General features: G+C 41.7%; 1 protein-coding gene across 4 annotated transcripts in view; it reads right to left on the bottom strand.

The window, feature by feature from the left end:
* The window catches only part of zeb2b (zinc finger E-box binding homeobox 2b), a 133659-nt gene that overhangs the window by 51215 nt on the left and 64827 nt on the right, over positions 1–17617 (bottom strand). The window contains exon 1 of one of the 4 annotated variants that reach the window (XM_041201708.1): positions 9293–9335. The exons of the other annotated variants lie outside the window; for them this stretch is intronic. Coding sequence (XP_041057642.1) covers positions 9293–9329 — 37 coding nt within the window. The 5' untranslated portion in view covers positions 9330–9335. Of the gene's footprint in view, positions 1–9292; positions 9336–17617 lie in introns of those variants that run through there. 4 annotated transcript variants of the gene reach the window in all.

The following is a 17617-nucleotide window of genomic DNA, read 5'->3' as shown; positions in this document are numbered from 1 at the left end:
AATGAAAGTCACTCAGCCAGATTCGCCTTCAGCCTTTTCCTCAGTGAATCTCAACTTTCACTGAAACTTCCTTTACAAAATTGCTTATACAGGCGGTGACTAAAATCAAATCATACCTTTAACTGAAGAAATGACAGCTGGGTCCGTAAGGAAATGGTTTACTGCAAATAAGCCCTCATGATCCCATGCAGCTAGAGGCCCGAAACAAACACCTTCCATCGGCAGCAGAACAATTTTTTAAAAGATTCCAAAGTTCACTTCTGGTTGGGGCAGCCTATGCTCAAATGCCTTGTAATCCTCAACATATTTAGTTCTGGTGCTGAGAATTAACAAGAACCTTCTCTGTCTGGCACGGCTAACAGGCAATGTGTTGCTTTCTAGCCCATCAGTTGCAGGGGATGGACATGGACATTCACCTGATTGGATGGAGGCAATTTGTTGTGCTTTAAAAAAGAGAGATTTGGAAGTATGTTAATCACCTGAATGGCTCAAAGGGGAGGTGTGCGCATTTGCAAATTAGAAATGAGGTCATTGTCTGCTTGGTTTCCAAGGGGCGTTGGGTGTTATTAAAGTGACAAAGATGCAGCTGACTGTATCGGGCTCACCTAACAACCCACCAAACTGGGCAAGAAGTGACAGAAGTGAAAGGCACAGAAGCAGACGCTTGATACATTACGGGGCCTGCTTTGTGGCAGGGAAAACAAGCACAAAAGCAGGAAATTCAGTGATGTGTAAATGGAACAATGAGAAGGGAAAAATTCAATAATTTCTGTCAGGAGGCATTGACTGAAGCTGGACTTTAATTCAATTAAAGTCCCATTATTTGTTCAATCCTGAGCAACAGGCTAGCAAAGCAAGGTTTGCTCTACTGTTCTGAGGTACCAACCTTCCTCACCCCGTAATACTCAGCCATCTGTGCACACATCCACACATGTTCTATCTCACGACAATTGCACTGGGCCCCTATCAAGCAAGGACGCCAAAAAACACACACACACAAAAGCTCTGCAGGCCTCCCTCAGGTCCAAAGAGCAGGGGAAAAAAACTCGTTGCTTGTCACACAGGTGAGCCAGCAACCACATCCTATCAGCCTTAACACGCATCAAGCAAAAGAAAGGTTAAAATTAGAAAATTCAATTTATTTGATAATTTCCCAGAATAATTAGAGTTAATATGGGTTAATTAATATGCAAATCTCTCAGCAGATGTTCTGCAGCAGGGCCCAAGCGTGAAAGCAGTCTGCCTTCCCCTACGTGATTTCGGCTGTCAGTTATTGGGCATAATTACTGTAACTAACCAAATACACACAAAACGTTGAGAATATAAAATTGTTACAGTTTCGCCTGTGTGCAAGCTGGTACTTTGCTGTCACAAAGGGGCCAATTTCTTTTTAGAAAATAAAGGTCTCTTTTTAGCTTCCTAGGGCTTTTAAAAAGGCAGTGACTAAATTAAGTATCTTATCTGCTCCCATGCATAATTTAATCAGTATTTTTGTTGAACTCCTCCTCTTGATACACTGGTGCAAACAGTGCGAAAGCTGGCAGATTTTGAACAGGTATGGAAAAAAAAGAACTTAAAAGAGGTGAGCACGTGGGCAGGGCATATTCACAGCTCAAATGTGACATTTGCTATTAGCAAATTAGTTAGTAGTTTTTTCAAATTTGCTGCTGAAGATTCTCACTATGGATTTATTTGCAAAGCAAATGAAATCACTTGTAAGCATTTGCTATGCCACACAAATGTATTTATTCCGCAAATACCGACAGCACCATGCTGGTCAGCTAGTTATAATTAACTAGTTATAATTAACTAGGCCAATATCGCCGCTTGTTGCAAAAAAAATCCAAGAAAAACCAATGTTGCGACATCGTGATTGACCAGATGGTGTATTTCCATGTCTCGGCAATATAATTTAAATGATGGCCTCCTACAAGCATTTACAAAATAGTGAAAGTTTTCCATCTTACTTTTTTGGTGGTGACAGTAGTCTTTTATTGTATTCACTTGCACACACACACACAGACACACACCCCTCTCCAGGCCTACCCATCATTACTGCAACCTACAAAGTCAGTGGACGGAATTTAACATTCAAGGTCACGTCCACTGGCTGGAAAACCAGCAGGATCCCCACATCAAGCATTTTTGGGAGGCCCGGAGAAATTTTGTAACAATCAGGCATTTATCAGGGCTTTGCTGGGCCTCCCATTGAATTAAAAGCCTAAGGAGGGTGGAAATTCCACCCCCGAGAGCTGACGGTCAATCAGAGACTACTTAAGGCCTCATTGAACCTCCAGGCTGATAGGTCCGTCTCCATCCTTTCTGCCCAGAGCTTCATCAGTGGGAGGGGTCCACCTCACATCCTCCCACCCAATCAAATGTCTCCTCTCCCCCCCTCCCACCAGCCTCCAAACGCATCTCCAGTAGAGGTGGACATAAAATTCTGCCCAGTCTTTTCACCCTGTCAGTAGGGGTTTTAAAAGCAGCATACTGGAAGGTCCAGTTCCATTACTTTGAAAGTGGTTTTTGGTGTGAACCTTTCCTCTTTGATTCTTCTATTGTCTCGGTGGGTGAAGATACCATGCCATTGGTACTGAATCACATAAGGGAGGTAACATGTTCAATCCCTAGTCTGTGCTGAGTCATCCACTTCAGTCAAGGTGGACAAAGGGAGCCATAATAAACTCCAGCACTCCTAGGCACAAGAAGATTAAATATTACCCCGGTATCTACTACCAATTGCAACCAACTGGAAAATGTGGATGTTGGATGACAACGGCATCTGATTTGCTCCTTATATTTTGCACAGTTGAATCTTGCTGGGTCCAAGCATTTAGAATGATCACTTGAGCAAAGCATGAGAGGGCAATTCATCTTTGTGGAACTTAAACAACAAAAAAAATTTATACTGACATAGTGCCTTTAAAGTAATAAAATGTATAAGTCAGATGCCTAAAAGCTTGGTCAAGGAGGTAGGTATTAAGGACTGTATTAAAGGAAGGAAGTGAGGTAGAGAGACAGAGAGGTGTATACATGGTATTCCAAAGCTTAGGGCCTAGTCAACTGAAAGCGTGCCCGCCAGTGGTGGAGGGCCAAAATTGAGAATAAGCATGAGGTTAGAATTTGAGGAGGGAAGATATTTGAGAGGATTCTGGGGCTGAAGCAGATTACAGATATAGGGAAGGGCAATGAAATGGAGTGATTTGTAAACTAGGATGAGAATTTTAAAATTAAGATAGTTCAAAAAATGTAAAAATGGTGACAGATGTGCATAGATATGAGAGAAAAGAAGGCTGAATTGGGTAGATTTGTACTTGCCTCCTGAATGTAACACTGGCATACCAGATATGCTGTCCATTATAGAAACTGTCCCATTTTCACCTCAGCTGAAAGCAATGTGAATGGAAATTGGGGGGTTTCTATAAAAGATTACTTAGAATACCATTTACATGGTAAGGTGGAAAACTGAAAGTCTACCCCTATATTTCTTTCAGATTTACTGTTCGGATCCATTGGGGTGAATTCTATGGCCTCCCCCATTAGGTGGGGAGGGGTTTTGTAAAATAAAACTGCCTGCCATCTTCCCGCCATCCTCGAGCTGTCTCCCGTGTAATGTTGGGTGGGTAAGGCGCCAGGCAGCCACCTGTCCTTGGGCCTATTAATGCCACCAATTAATGGCCACTTAAGGCCCTCATTCTGCCTCAGCTAGTATTTTACTAGCATGGGAAGGCGAAAGCAAGATGGACAGCCCAGCAGCTTTCACTGTGTGGGGATGCTGTCGGTCAGGAATGGGGTACTTGCTTTAGGGGGTCCCGTGCCCATTGAGGACACCTCCGCCAAAGTCATAACTGACCTTTATCCCTCCCTGCACCCCCCCAGCCTCTAAAACCCGAACCCCTCCACTGTCTCCAACACCCCCCCACCCCCCCACCACCCCCCGCATCCCCCCCTCACCCACACACCCCCCACCTCACTCGGGTTTGCCAGGACATTTCTTCTCCAGGGACTGCCTGTAATCCTGACAGTGACTATTATTCGATTCTGGTGCTGCTGGGGTTACAAAGCTGCTGGCCAATCTCATTGGGCGGGACTTCCACTTAGACGAGGGCGGAAGTCCCACTCTGACTCATTTAAGGCTGCCCCAGCCCAATATCGTTGTGGGGCAGCCGGGTTTCTGGCTGGCATGGTGCCAATCAACCTTTTGGTTCAGTGGGGGGGTGGCGGGGGGGGTGGTGGGGGGAATCAGGTAATCCTTTCCGCCCGTAAAATCCACCACATTTTTTTAATAGATTCAACAAGGAAATGATTGTATTTGCATCACTGTGAATCCACAGCACCTTTCTGTAGACCTGGAAGCTTTACCCTTGGATGTCTGGCTGTGCAAATGTGGGGAAATATGCCTATCTGGGGAAAAATAAACCTCACATGACACTCCCACAAATAAGAAAATCTGACTAAAATATTTTGATGTGGAATGCTCTGGTATTGCGGACAATTCTTGACTTAAACAGGGTTGAAATTTGCTGATGTGAGCAACTCTTTTTTATAACGTAGGGTTCTACTTAAACAGCTTAATTGGTGCCGCATCCATCACCTTAAACATTCACTCCCTCCACCACCAACGCGCAGTGGCAGCAATGTGCACCATCTGCAAGATGCACTGCAGTAACTCGCCAAAGTTCAGTCAACAACACCTTCCAAACCCACAACCTCTACCAGCTAGAAGGGCAAGGGCAGCCAGACGCATGGGAACACCATCACCTGCAAATTCCCCTCCAAGTCACACACAATCCTGATTTGGGATTATATTTCCATTACTTCACTGTCACTGGATCGAAATCCTAGAACTCCTTTCCTAGTAGCACTTTGGGAATACTCACACCAGATGGACTGCAGCAGTTCAAGAAAGCGGGTCACCAACACCTTCTCAAGGGCAATTAGGGATGGGCAACTAATGAAAGAATGAAAAAAAGGTGCAGTCATGCGCTTTGCTAATGTTGGGCTGTTCTTTGCTAATATGGGGCAGTGATCTCTGCTGCTCTAGGGGGCCGCTCTCTGTGCTAATGTGGGGTTTGCTCATCTGCTGAGAGGTCATTTTGATGATATGGAGCCTTTTTGTACTGATATGGGATCACTGTCTCTGCTAACTTGAGACTGCTCTTGTTTGTTAAGATGCTCCTTGGTAAAGTGCGCCATTGCTCTCTGCCAATTTGGAATTGCCCTCTCTGCTAACATGGAATTACTTCTTGCAGGCCAAAGAACTCCAAAGCAGTTCTCAATTTAGATTTCTTCCAGGCCCACCATCAAAAGGAAATATCAACTGTGCTCAATGGGATATGATGAAATTTATAGGGAGAGCTCTTGGCTTCTCTTGTGAGATTCCCTTGCCAATGAGAGACACCAGTCTTTCTAATGAGTATTCTGCCAGTTTACAATGACAAAATAAGCACATAAGAAAGTATGGACCAAAAAAAATCACTTGGACCACTGAGGGGCTTCTCCTGTCAATTCACTGACCTCAAGCTGAAACAGATATCGTCTGGGAAGCTGGATCTTGTATCCGAATTTCCAACCCACACTCTCTTTAAGCACAACTTACTGCTGAGGACTGTGGGCTCAGTAGCTTTACCTTATGCAATCTATCCCATAATAGACAGTCGGCCACCTATTTAATCTCCTGAGGGAAAGTTCCATATGAATACTCAATAACTAAAGGCAATCAAGTGAATCACCAGAATGCTTGTGCAAGTAAGGCAAAATGACATCCACCCTAATGTCGAAAAATACAATGTGCGATTTCTGGGATCCGTTAATCTGCTCAACCTGCAACCAAATCGAATATTAAAGATCTAAAGTCCATTATCTGCTGTGAGAATTGTTACAATACCTCTCCTTCTGATCCTTGATTTTATTTCCATTTCATTTCACTAATCCATGTGCTACGTCACATGCCCAGTTAGTTGGTTGAATTTAATTCAAGCAAAGTACTTAATATCAATGAGTAGATTCACTGGAATGAGACCTTGTGCTGTTTACTGAGAAGTCACTGCATAGTTGACTTTTTATGTTGCTCGTCTGTTCTCCGCTTTTTTTGTGTTTAAGCTAAAAATATTTTCCCCCACTAGCATATTTGGGTAATACATAAGGAAAGCTTATTTTCAACTCTGTGTCCAAGTTAATAGCTCTCACCTAAATTCCATCTGCTTTTTCACACCTTTCTCCTAACTGGTTGCAATGAACTTTTTATCTACCTTTCCCAAATGGTTACACACCATCCCGTAACATTTAACTAAAATACTGGAGTGAACATTTACCCACTGCACATTGTATGAACACCTGTAGTAATGTGGGCTGTTGTGGGTTTAACTACAACAAACTGTTGTAACTGTTCAAAAGTTGAAATGTTTATCTGCGCGCTTTCTCTGAAGCCTGGCCTCCTACACCACTCGGATTCAAATCCCTTCCTTCTTCATTTCAGCAGTCCTGGGAGGCCTGCGTGGCCTGATGCCACCAGCAGCCTGCTAAACCCTATCGCTCAGGTACTGGAATCTGCTGATGTGAGCAGTAAGCTGGCGCTCATCAGCTAAACACAGGGTGTGGCAAGACTCAGACAGATAGTCACACTGCACTCCTATCAGCTTCCTTTCTCTATAGAGGAGGCCTGACTTTTTTCACAAGTGCAAAGCAGTCAACACTATTACTAGGGGTCCCCTTCCCCCTACATCTTCTAAGGTATGAACATTTGCCACATCACTAATGCTTCCAACTTACTGTCCTATTTTGACATAAGCGAATAAATAAATATAGTGATATATTGATTATGTGTGTCTATCTTTCAAATGGGTGATTGGACTATCAAATGGAGATAAAGATTGAGGAAAGGAAGTCCAGCTTATTCTTAAACCAGCCTTCTTATAACAGTACACTGATGAGAGGGAGAGAGAGAAAAAGAGAGCCAAGAAGTGTGCTTAATATAGCAAGTAACTTGCTTGTGACAAGGCAGTAAAAATTCCACTAGAATAGCAAGAACAGACCTTTTTCACTTGGTATCCCATATACAGAGCACAGCAAAAATAAGATATCTTAAGTTTTTCAATTATTCATTTATAGCACCCCATAAATGCACTACCCTGCATAACTTTAATCTCATGCTTCAAATTCAATCCACTTGCTAAATATATATTTAGTAAAGACTAATTTATATGCTAACACATCAAGCATATGTTGAACACTGTTTCAACACAACACAGTTCCACACAGCTTGAGTTATAAGTAAAGAATGTTTCAAAGAGTAATTTAATAGCAGTTGCTTCCTTTTCCATGCAAACTAAATGAGAACTGGAGGACTGGAAGTTTTGCTTTTGCTAGTCTTTAGTTTGCTAAAAAAAAATCTGTAACACAATACCTAATTAAAATTGTGAACACTCCTAGCATTTTGTTCCCACAGATTCCATTTACCTTCCTGAAAATGTCAAAATATCAGACACGAAGCTGGAAAACAATCTGAATTATTCAAGGTTGTTTTGCATTCCTTTTGGGAACTATTTAATGAAGCTTCTTGATTTGACCATTTTGTGTTAATGATATCAAAAGGCTATGGCCACCATAGCATTAGCGTTGTTCAAAATTTGCTTTGAACAACTATGTAACGCACATCCAGAGATTACCACTCCCCTTAGAAGTAATGACAAGGTCAATCTAGATTTCAAATTGCTACTTCTCAATTGTTGGCAACCAGCGAGATAGGTAGGATGGTCTGCTTCACGGCAATGTCTCCATGACAGCGCTCCTACATGATCCTACAGGATTGCTGCATGATATAAATATGATGAGCCAAAATGGTGGGTTTTTTAAAATTATTGTAAAATCCCAACATTTGTAGAAATATATTCTTCCCTCCCCTTCAAAAGTTGGCACACTCACCCACTTGTGGGCCTTCCTTTGACCCCATGAATCGAATACCTTCCAGGGACCCCACCTAGAAATCTCTGGGCTAGAAAATCAGTCTTTCACCACTTCGTGGTACTCAGCCAGGGGAGTGATATCCATAAAGAACACAGAGCCTTCCAGTCACAAAGTCCTCTATTTCTGGTAGGCACCACAGATTTGCCTGTGTGCCATACCTGTGTTCATCTAATTCAAGGGACTATCCTGTGACTTTGCTAAAATAGCATTTTACTGTGGCGACTCATGCAATTTCTACAGAGCATTACATTCCAGGGCTGCTTTGGGGACTTGGCCATTATTTTCAATACTTGCACATTTGTACGAATGATACACTGGGGAGATGGTTTCCGGGTTATATACACTTACCAGATTAAAAGAAAACGGATGCCAGGTCAGAGCTTGCAATCCAATACTTTTAAAAGTAAACTTTCAATTGTTTGCATTTTGGAGAAGGAGAAGAAAACGACAATATTTTCTTCTGTATATTTGCAAAAAATAAAAACTAAATTAAAATCCAATAAATTTCAAGTTCTTACTTAATCGCAAAGAACAAATTTACAATAATTTTATATATATGTGCATATATCTATATAGGATCAAATTTCTTCTCTTGGGTGATTGTGCCTATGTGACTGCACTTGATAAGATGCAGCACTATTGGTATAACAGAACTCTCAAAATCAGATCTTTGGAAATATTCCAAAACAAATTGTTCCCGATCAGCCTTTTTAGTTCCCTTCCCTGGAAATATTTCTGATGAATGTAAAGACAATGTGGAAAATCATTCTGAACAGCATGATGCTTTGAGCTGTGTCGGAGTGCTTACCACCATAAACTGTGTGACTTGTTTGATGGGAAAGAGTATTGTAAGGTGGTCAAGGCAGTCTTCTCTCTCAGGAGATGAAAGATCAGAGAAAATGCTATCCAGGTGAGGCCCAGGCCCCTGTTTGGGCTTATCTGAGTTTTTATTCAAATGCAAATGACAGTATAAAACACATCTGTTCCCCTCCTGTGCCAGAATATTTGTCACCTGAATAGCATCCCCACCAGGTATCAACGAGATGCAGGAAATGGTTTTCCTTTTCATCCCACCTCTCTGCAATGAGTAAATGAGTGCCCAACAAGAAGGCCCAGATTCCCCGTGTCTCCTCAATCTACTACTTTTTGATCAGGAGCACGAAAGACTGAATATGTGTGAATGCTTAGGTACCTGGGGTATGGAAAGTGGTAATTAGCCCAGCAGGATAATTGATGTGTAGATTACGCAGAGAACAAATGCTTTGACTTGCTTGTTCTTCTTAACACTCCTAAACAGATTCTTCTTTTTTTATTAATGAACACTTACCTCCCTGGTTAAACTGATAAGAAACCATGCTGTACATTAAATGGAAGGCTCATCATTCTGCTCTACTGTGCTGTGCTGGTGTGATCTTTTTCTCTTCTACAACTGAATGCATATTCCCTTCTGACCAACTCCCGGTCCTCCACACAAACACACACAAACACACGCCCTCTCACTAACACACACGCACTCACTCTCTCAAACATGCACACTCACTCACTCTCTTGCGCACACACTTTCCCTCTCTCACACACACACACACACACACTCTCTCTCTCATACAGACACACACTCTCTCGCGTGCATGCACACATTCTCTCACTCAAAAACACACACTCACTCACACACACACCCCCACTCATACACAAGCACACACTGTCGCTGACACACAAGTGCTCAAGCTCTCTCTCACACACACACTCTCACACACACACACACACTCTCTCACTTGCACACACTCTCACACGTACACACACACACACCACCAACCCCACCCCATAAGTCTCACCTAATTGAATTAAACCTTGACCACTAGGGATCTGCAGCAGTTTTCAAAACTGATTCCATTTTTATTCCATTATGTGTCTCCACTTCTAGGCTCTTGTGTTAAATTTTCTCAATCTTACTCAATCTTGATCTTATTTTCAACCATCACTGTGTACTTGGCAAATTATTAAAGGTGAAGCTTTACTTTTCACAAGGTACTTCAGCCTGGGCGGGGGTTGGAAGAAATCTAACTCCTCCAGTGATCCCCATGGAGCTTTCAATCTGTTCTTAAGCCAAGGAAATGGGAAGCAGTGAGGATGCAAAGTGTTAACACTGCATGCAACTTATTTCAGAACAGACTCAAAAGACAAGTATCTTGTTGCATTCTCATCCCTATCTCAAGAAAAATAATTAAACTGTTGCTGAGTTCATTCCATCAAAACAAACCCAATAAAAAGCAGCGCCACTTTTATTAATCCTTTGCCCTCACTTGGGACTGAACATTCCACTGAAATGAATGTTTTTTTTGGTTGGGGAAGTTAGGAACATCTTCAACAAGTCAGCTTTGTTTTGAAACAGCAAGAAAATAAAGAAGGCTCTGCCACTTTAAATGTGCTTTTAAAAAGACTCAGTTCAATATTAATTTGAACAGGTATTAGATCAAAACCAGTACAGATGGTTACCAGGAGCAGTTCAGCTTCTGATAAAGCAGGCTAAGCAAAATCTGCTGTGCACACATGCACAAGAAGGCTGCTTCATCTTTAACTAACTTGAACCTGTCTGAGGTGGTTCCAAACAAGCTAGTTTAAATTTAATTCGTTCATTTTTGCACATGTGCACACAGGAGACTTGGTTTAGATAAGCTTATCAGCTCTCACACCCTTGCATTTCTCACTAGAAATTATCTTTTTTCTCAAAGTAGCAGAGTTGATAATGCATGTTACCATTCTGACCAAACTTTATAGTACGTTATGCATGGGGTTCAATTGCTTATGCTTCCAAAAGCTTGTGGTCTGCTGGAAGTAGAACTGTTGCCACTGTGAACACAGGGGCAAGGCTGGTGCTAAATTTGAGCTGAACAAGAACTCCTCCTGAATCTGTTTTCTCTGTTAAAGGTCTCTCAGGCAAAATTACTTTCAAAGACTAAAAGGAAAAACTGAGTTTCAGAGTAATTTTTGCATTTAATTGCATGGAGTTTATAAAACACTGACATTCAAAAATGTTTTGATGCCTATACTCCTAATTCTGCACAGGATTTCGGTAACATTTGGGAACACGGGTAAATTAATATTGCATTTGGTCCAGGTGACCTAACCAAAATGTATGTTTAGCTGTTTTGTTTAGTACCTACTACATGACCAACTGCATCAAAAAACACAATGAAAAGCATTACAACCAAGAATTATTTCCAAAATAATTGGATGAATGTCAATATAACAGGGCCTCATGAAGACTAATACGCAATTCCAACAATCATCAAGAGAATCCATAGGCATCTGCCCCCACAACTCTGTAAGAGTTTAAAAATACCAAGTTGGAACCTAAAACAGACTTCGGAGCAAAATGCCTAATTAGTTCCGTATAGGTCTTCAGGTACACGCTGATCACAGATGGGTTAGCTGTTCATTCGTGGTGCTCTAACAAGCATAAATAAAGTATTTAATGAATGATACTGGGACAGAAGCACAGAGGCTTAATGGAAGGTAGCACTAAAGGAATCAACCAGAGCAGGTTTGGAGGAACTTAGTAAGATGAACTTGAGCATAAAGGGTCAAATCTGTATAAACTGAATCACATTGAGAATGCACTGGACGTATCACAACAGTAAGCACCTTCACATAAACGTAGCTAACAGAAGTTTCAATCTTCCTCTATAGGTAATGCAAGGGTTAATTTCTTCACTCGTTAGCATTGTTTTGTTGGCCTAAAGCAAGTCAGGTATTTGGATAGAACTGACTGTAACTTCAGAATATTTCAGATTTTCCCCACATTCCATTACTGCAAGATTAATATCACATTTTATATTCCACATCCCTCCCTTGCCCACCCCCTTCCTCCAACTCCCCCCCCCCCCAACCACGCACCCCCCCCCCCCCAAACCACCCACCCCCACCACTCCATCACCCTTAAGAAAAAGACAGCACTTTATTAGGGTGGCTGAATATGTCTTGCACTAGGTACATCAGCAGCAAGATATTATTCACCTACTCATCACATAAGAAGCAAGCAAACAATTGCTGAAGCTAATTTCTTAATTAGCTGTGCTCTGGCAGTAATGATTGCAGATTGTGTCAACTAAAATCTGTTTGGATTCTGTAAATTGGAGTCCGACAAGCATCCCGTTCCGCCTAAAACCTGATAACTCTCACCCCCCTGTCTTTTGTTTTTCCTTCCAGCCTTCTTCCTGTCGCCATCTCAGTATTTAATCTGACACCGTCAGGCAGCTAGAATGTTTTATTCTTCCTCTCCCCCTCAAAGAGGAAAAAAGGAAAAACGAAACATTTACGTGGGTACAGGAGAGCTGGCTGGTTCTTTCAACACAGGAAACCAAGAGAAACCTAGTGGCGACTTACAAATGAGAAGAGCTCTTTCTCAACAGCTAATCAAGACTGTGCTTTAAATACATGAAATGATAGCTCTTAAAGTTCACTATAGTTTCTTTACCAATGTCGTCATCCATTCAGCATTCCAGCTCCATCCAAAACCATAGGCCCTAACCCTAACAGAGATAACTGCTACATATCCCTATCACTTATCCATGAAACCAGATGGCATTCAATTTTTTTTCACAAAGTATTTTTCTACTTTCTTCAATTACTCTGATTACTTTGACATTTAGAACAAAACTGCAAGTTGGTTTTATTTTAAATTAAAGAGGTGTGATACATGTTGAATTTTAACACATTTTATATATATATATTATATATATATATGTATAAAAAAACCAGCCTGTGTAGGCAACAGGCAGGTTGCTTGTCTTGGTATCTCCATAATCCTTTTATGCAAACAAATCCATGGCTTTTATAACCTGCCCTTGATCGTAAAATAAAACCCAACATCACACTGAAAGTAACAGGAAAGAAGCCAATTATGTCCTTCATCTATCGAGGGAAAAGGGATCCGAGCAAGATGTGTTGACGCTCTTTGGTGTGTCTCAAAATTCAAAATACAAATCAATGAAAAAATAAAAGCTTCAAAGAAAACAAACGCCACATTGAAAGTGAATGGTGAGATTTCAGTAGCACACATCAAGAGCACCTACATTTACAGTTATAAGGAATAAATTGAGTCAAATGTATATATCTAGATTTGTTTCTGGCTTCCAGTTTCAGAATTTTGCAAACTGGTTTCAAACACAAGAGCCTGAAGACTGAAATATCTTGTCAGATGCTATCCCACTCCCTCAACTCCCTTTTGCCACCCACCAGGCCATAGAAAGAATTAATGTCCAGGCCAAAGCCCTGAAAAAAAAAAGCCTCACCTCCAGCTAAACAAAAGAGTCGAGGTAAAACCTGTGTCCAATTAGCAAAAAGGGGAATCTAATTCAGAAAGAGATCATTTTTTTGTCCTCATGCGGCCAGCAAGCTGTTTTCATTTCCTGTCAGAAACCCTTGAACACTAAGAAGTTACCTGACTCAGCTTCTTGTAGAAATCAAATTCAGTTGGAGATAACAGCTAATCATTTGTCACCGTGAAGCAATTCCCTGAAATCTGAGGGAAAACCCACAGCTGCAATCTGCAGTCCTGTCAGATCAGAAGAAATTACATTCTGTGGTGACTAACCTCTGCTCTCCGAGCACTAACAACAGCAGTTGACTCTATCAAAACAGAATATTATGAACCTGTAGCACTTTGAACCACGGTGAGGCAGCTTATTCCAATAACCCAGCCCCCCAACCGAAGACCTATAGTCATATACTGTTGCCTCGCCTCAGCTTCAATTTTCGGCACCAAGTGCAGTTTGTTGCATTTTGTATCTACATAGCTATGTGCACATAATTTACATACTAACTGAAAAGCATTTGTCAGCTGAAGTCATGCATTTGCCATCTAGAACATTTAGTGTGAAAAGAGGAGGTAGCACTCCTAGTCGAGAACAGTTCTGTTTTATACATGCAACAGTGAATCTGGGAATACAGCCATATCACATTTTCCATACTTAATTTCTTTATTCTCGGCCTCGAAGACAGCGTGATTCTGTTTGCAGCATCGGCTGGGAAAGTACAATATTGCTAGTGTTTAAAACTGGGTTAGCAATGAATTTTGTTGTGTCAGTAATTCATTAAGTCAGTGTCATCTACTTCACTAGTAATCACATGTAAGTAATATAAGATATTTAACCCAATGCTATAAGAAGGGGCTTGTTTGTCATGTCACTACTATTATAATATGTTTAAAACAAGGTCCAGGATGGACTAATTAGCTTTATATGAAACGTTATCTAGCACAGTGTATGCCTGCAGCTTAAAAGTACAACACACATCTAACATGCATATTTGGGGTGGGGAGGAGATGAATGCTGCTACTTATAGCTAACAGGACATAAATTTATGTAACAGGATACTACAGGGTGATAAAGCATGATTCTCCCCTCCTCCATTGCCTGGCCTGTTTTGTTTTTGTGCTGTTTCATATACTTTTTAATATCAATTTAATTCTTTGACTTGTGGAAATACAAATACTTATCAAAGGTGGAATGGCACGAAAGCAGAGAAGGAATCAGGGGGACTATTTCTAATTTGGTGCCTTCACATGGTTCAGCACATTGGCGAAACTCAACTAAATGTGATAATCAACTATTCATTTCAACAGAAGCAATTACGGTTGTGCTATTGTTCACGATGATTAAGCTCCCCCTCGCCAAAGCCTCTTTCTATGACGTATCCCAAATTTTTTCTGACATAGAACATAAAAATACAGCATGGTTTCAGAAATAAAAGGCAAGTTCCTCTAAAACACAAATTGCTGCTCCTCTTACCCCTTCGGGGTTATTTCGGGGAACCCACTTACTAAACTCTCGAATCAGTTATCACACTTTCTTTTTCACCTGATCCAGCTTACTTTGAGATTCTACAAACATTTACAGCATTTTTCAAGAGCAAAAGAAAATTGCCCACTCTTCTGAAATTTAAGCAGCCGATGCAAGAAAGATTCCCCAGGAGTAGTCAGATTTTCTCAGGTTTAACTAAATAATTTATGCATTCTTTCAGTTTGGCACGGTGAAGCAATTTTAGCCTTTACAAACCACAACTCCTCAAGAGGCAGAAAAGAGTCTTGTTCCTGCTCAGTTGAATAACTAAAGCAGAGAAGGAATCGGGGGACTATTGCTAATTTCTAAACAGCAAAGGTGGAAGAGCTCTGTACATTTTTCCCCTTTTTTGGCCAATCAGGAGAGAAAATATAGGTGCCAAAAAAAGCTGAGCTACAGCATAAATCCACTCCCCCTTGAAAATTCTTTGTCACTTGGAAGCACATAGGATTTGGGGAATGGGTAAAAATGGTACAGTGTGTCAATGTGTCTCCTGGCCTTACATCAGGATTCAATAATTGCCAAAGGGAGAATTTGCTTTCCCTTTTGCTGATTCACAATGATATATATCTGTGAAATAAGACCGTGGCACTGAGGCAGAAGCCCCTGCAAACTGACAAGCAAAACACCTTCCAACTTGAACACTTACAAGGTGAAGAAAATAGGCATAGAACAGTTTCCCTCATTAGCCTCAGGGCAAATAAAAATTAGGAAAATGTTGTTCATTATCATTACCAAACAAAATGCAGGCCAAAAAGAAAGAAGAAAAAACCCAATTAAAAACACTTTTTCATATAGTAACTGTACAAATTGAAGCGGTTACACATCTCAATCAAATGGGTTCTCTCCAAGTGAATGTTATATTCCTGATCTTCTAAAGATTTACACCCTCATGGTGACAACTTTTAAAGTGATATACCAAAGATTAAATAGAACTGGACCATTCAGACTGGCACAACGTAGAGTGGGCCATCAAGCACCCCAAACCTTAAATCTGCTCTGTTAATGCTTCTTGTAAAATGACCAATTTTTCCTGTTAATGAGAAATCTGAACCCAAGCTTGGAGCTGAACCCAACTTTCTCATATACTATGGACGTTGACACAGCAATTGCAAAGCCTCACATCTGGCTCCAAGTTTCTTTGGTTAGGTACAGATCAAATTCAACTGAAGCAAATTAGATATTTGAATAATTGCTAGCTGGCCCTTGACAAATATAAAGTAAATGCGTGATGTGACCCTGATGCACTTCACCCTGGACATAGCTCTAGGATATCTAAGCAGCAGGTACTAGTACAGAAATCAGAGCTCACATGGCAAACCAGGGTAATCATTCCAAAGTGCTGTGACATCGCATTACAATCAGGATCAAATAACCAACGGGCTGGATTTAATGTAGACCATTGCGGCAGGAAAAATGGTAGCCAGGCCCAATTAATCGTTGGAGAGGCCCCATGTAAGTCTCCCAGCGGAGGGAGAACCTCCCCCAATTAAGTCAGAAAGTGGAGGACTACAATTTAGTGATGCCTCAGGGATTAATGGGAGCCACATGACTTTCCAGCGCCCTTGGAAGGCCACCCAGCCAACTCTGTTGGGGCTTACCAAGCGCCCTGTGAATGATTGGGGGAAACAGCATCTGGAAAGGGAGGGTCTTCTGAAAGCCACACCTTGTCTCTGGCCCTGTGTTCCCCTCTGTCCTGCAACCGCCCCAACCCTGCAACCCCACCCTTACCCTCCCTAGCCTTTAGTTTGGGCCTGCCTGGGCCTCTGCTGGGCACAGTGCCGCCAGAAGCCACCATTCTCTCTGGTCCTGATGGCATTGATGAGCTTCTAGCCTCTGATTGGCTGACCGCTCTCAGCAGATGGGACTACCGCCACCAGGGACCTCAATTGTGGGGGAGGCCCAATGGTGGCCACTTAAGCACCTAAAGGGCACTTGATTCCATTGGGCCACCCCCACGTGTCCGACAGGGGTTCCCCACCGATCTCAGACTGGTGGACTAGTTCCTTGTCAGCCCCACAAAATCCAGACCATAGAAACTTACAGCACAGAAGAAGGCCATTCTGCCTCTCATTTTTTGTCTGTAACTCACTAAGTTCTTCATCCTCAAGTGTCTGTCCAATAAAAATGAAAGAATCGGCTTCCACTACCTCTTTAGAGAGTGTATTCCAGATCCCATCACCAGTCTGAGTGAACAAATCTCTCCTCATTTCCTCTTCAGATCTCTCACCAATTATTTTAAATCTATGATAGGTGGCTATTGACCCACTTGCCAGGGGAAACAATTTTTCTCTCTCTACTCTATGGAGGCAATTTTACAGCCCCGTTGTGGTGGGGGCGGGGCGCTAAAATGTGACAAACCATTCAAAAGTCCATTGACTTTGGGGGATCGTAAAATCCTGCCATCATAAAACCTCTTCTCATCTTGAAACCTCTATCAGATCACCTTTTCTACTATGCTGCTAATTTTTCCATCGCTCCTCATAACTGATAAAGACCCTCACTCTGGTAAACTTCCACTGTACCCTTTCACAGACTTTTACATTTTTCCTGAAGTGTGGTTTCTGGAATTGTCCACAATGTTCCAGCTGAGACCTAACCAGCGATTTGTACCATTCTATGATGCCTGCTTTTATTTAGGGATCAGAAAAGCAGCTTAAGGGTGAACTCCTAGGCTAGCCTACAGCCAAAATTAGACTGTGTTGCTACAATGTAGCATTCATAAACCTGCCTTTATATTGGGTTAAGTGCTGTGTGAGAACCCCAAAATTAAACACACTACTTATGTAAGGTCTTTTTTTTAAACCGAACCA

This window comes from Carcharodon carcharias, chromosome 12 (genome assembly GCF_017639515.1).
Source record: "Carcharodon carcharias isolate sCarCar2 chromosome 12, sCarCar2.pri, whole genome shotgun sequence".
NCBI lineage: Eukaryota > Metazoa > Chordata > Chondrichthyes > Lamniformes > Lamnidae > Carcharodon > Carcharodon carcharias.
Note: the sequence above shows the minus strand (reverse complement) of the source record. Positions and strands in the feature narration are given on the sequence as shown.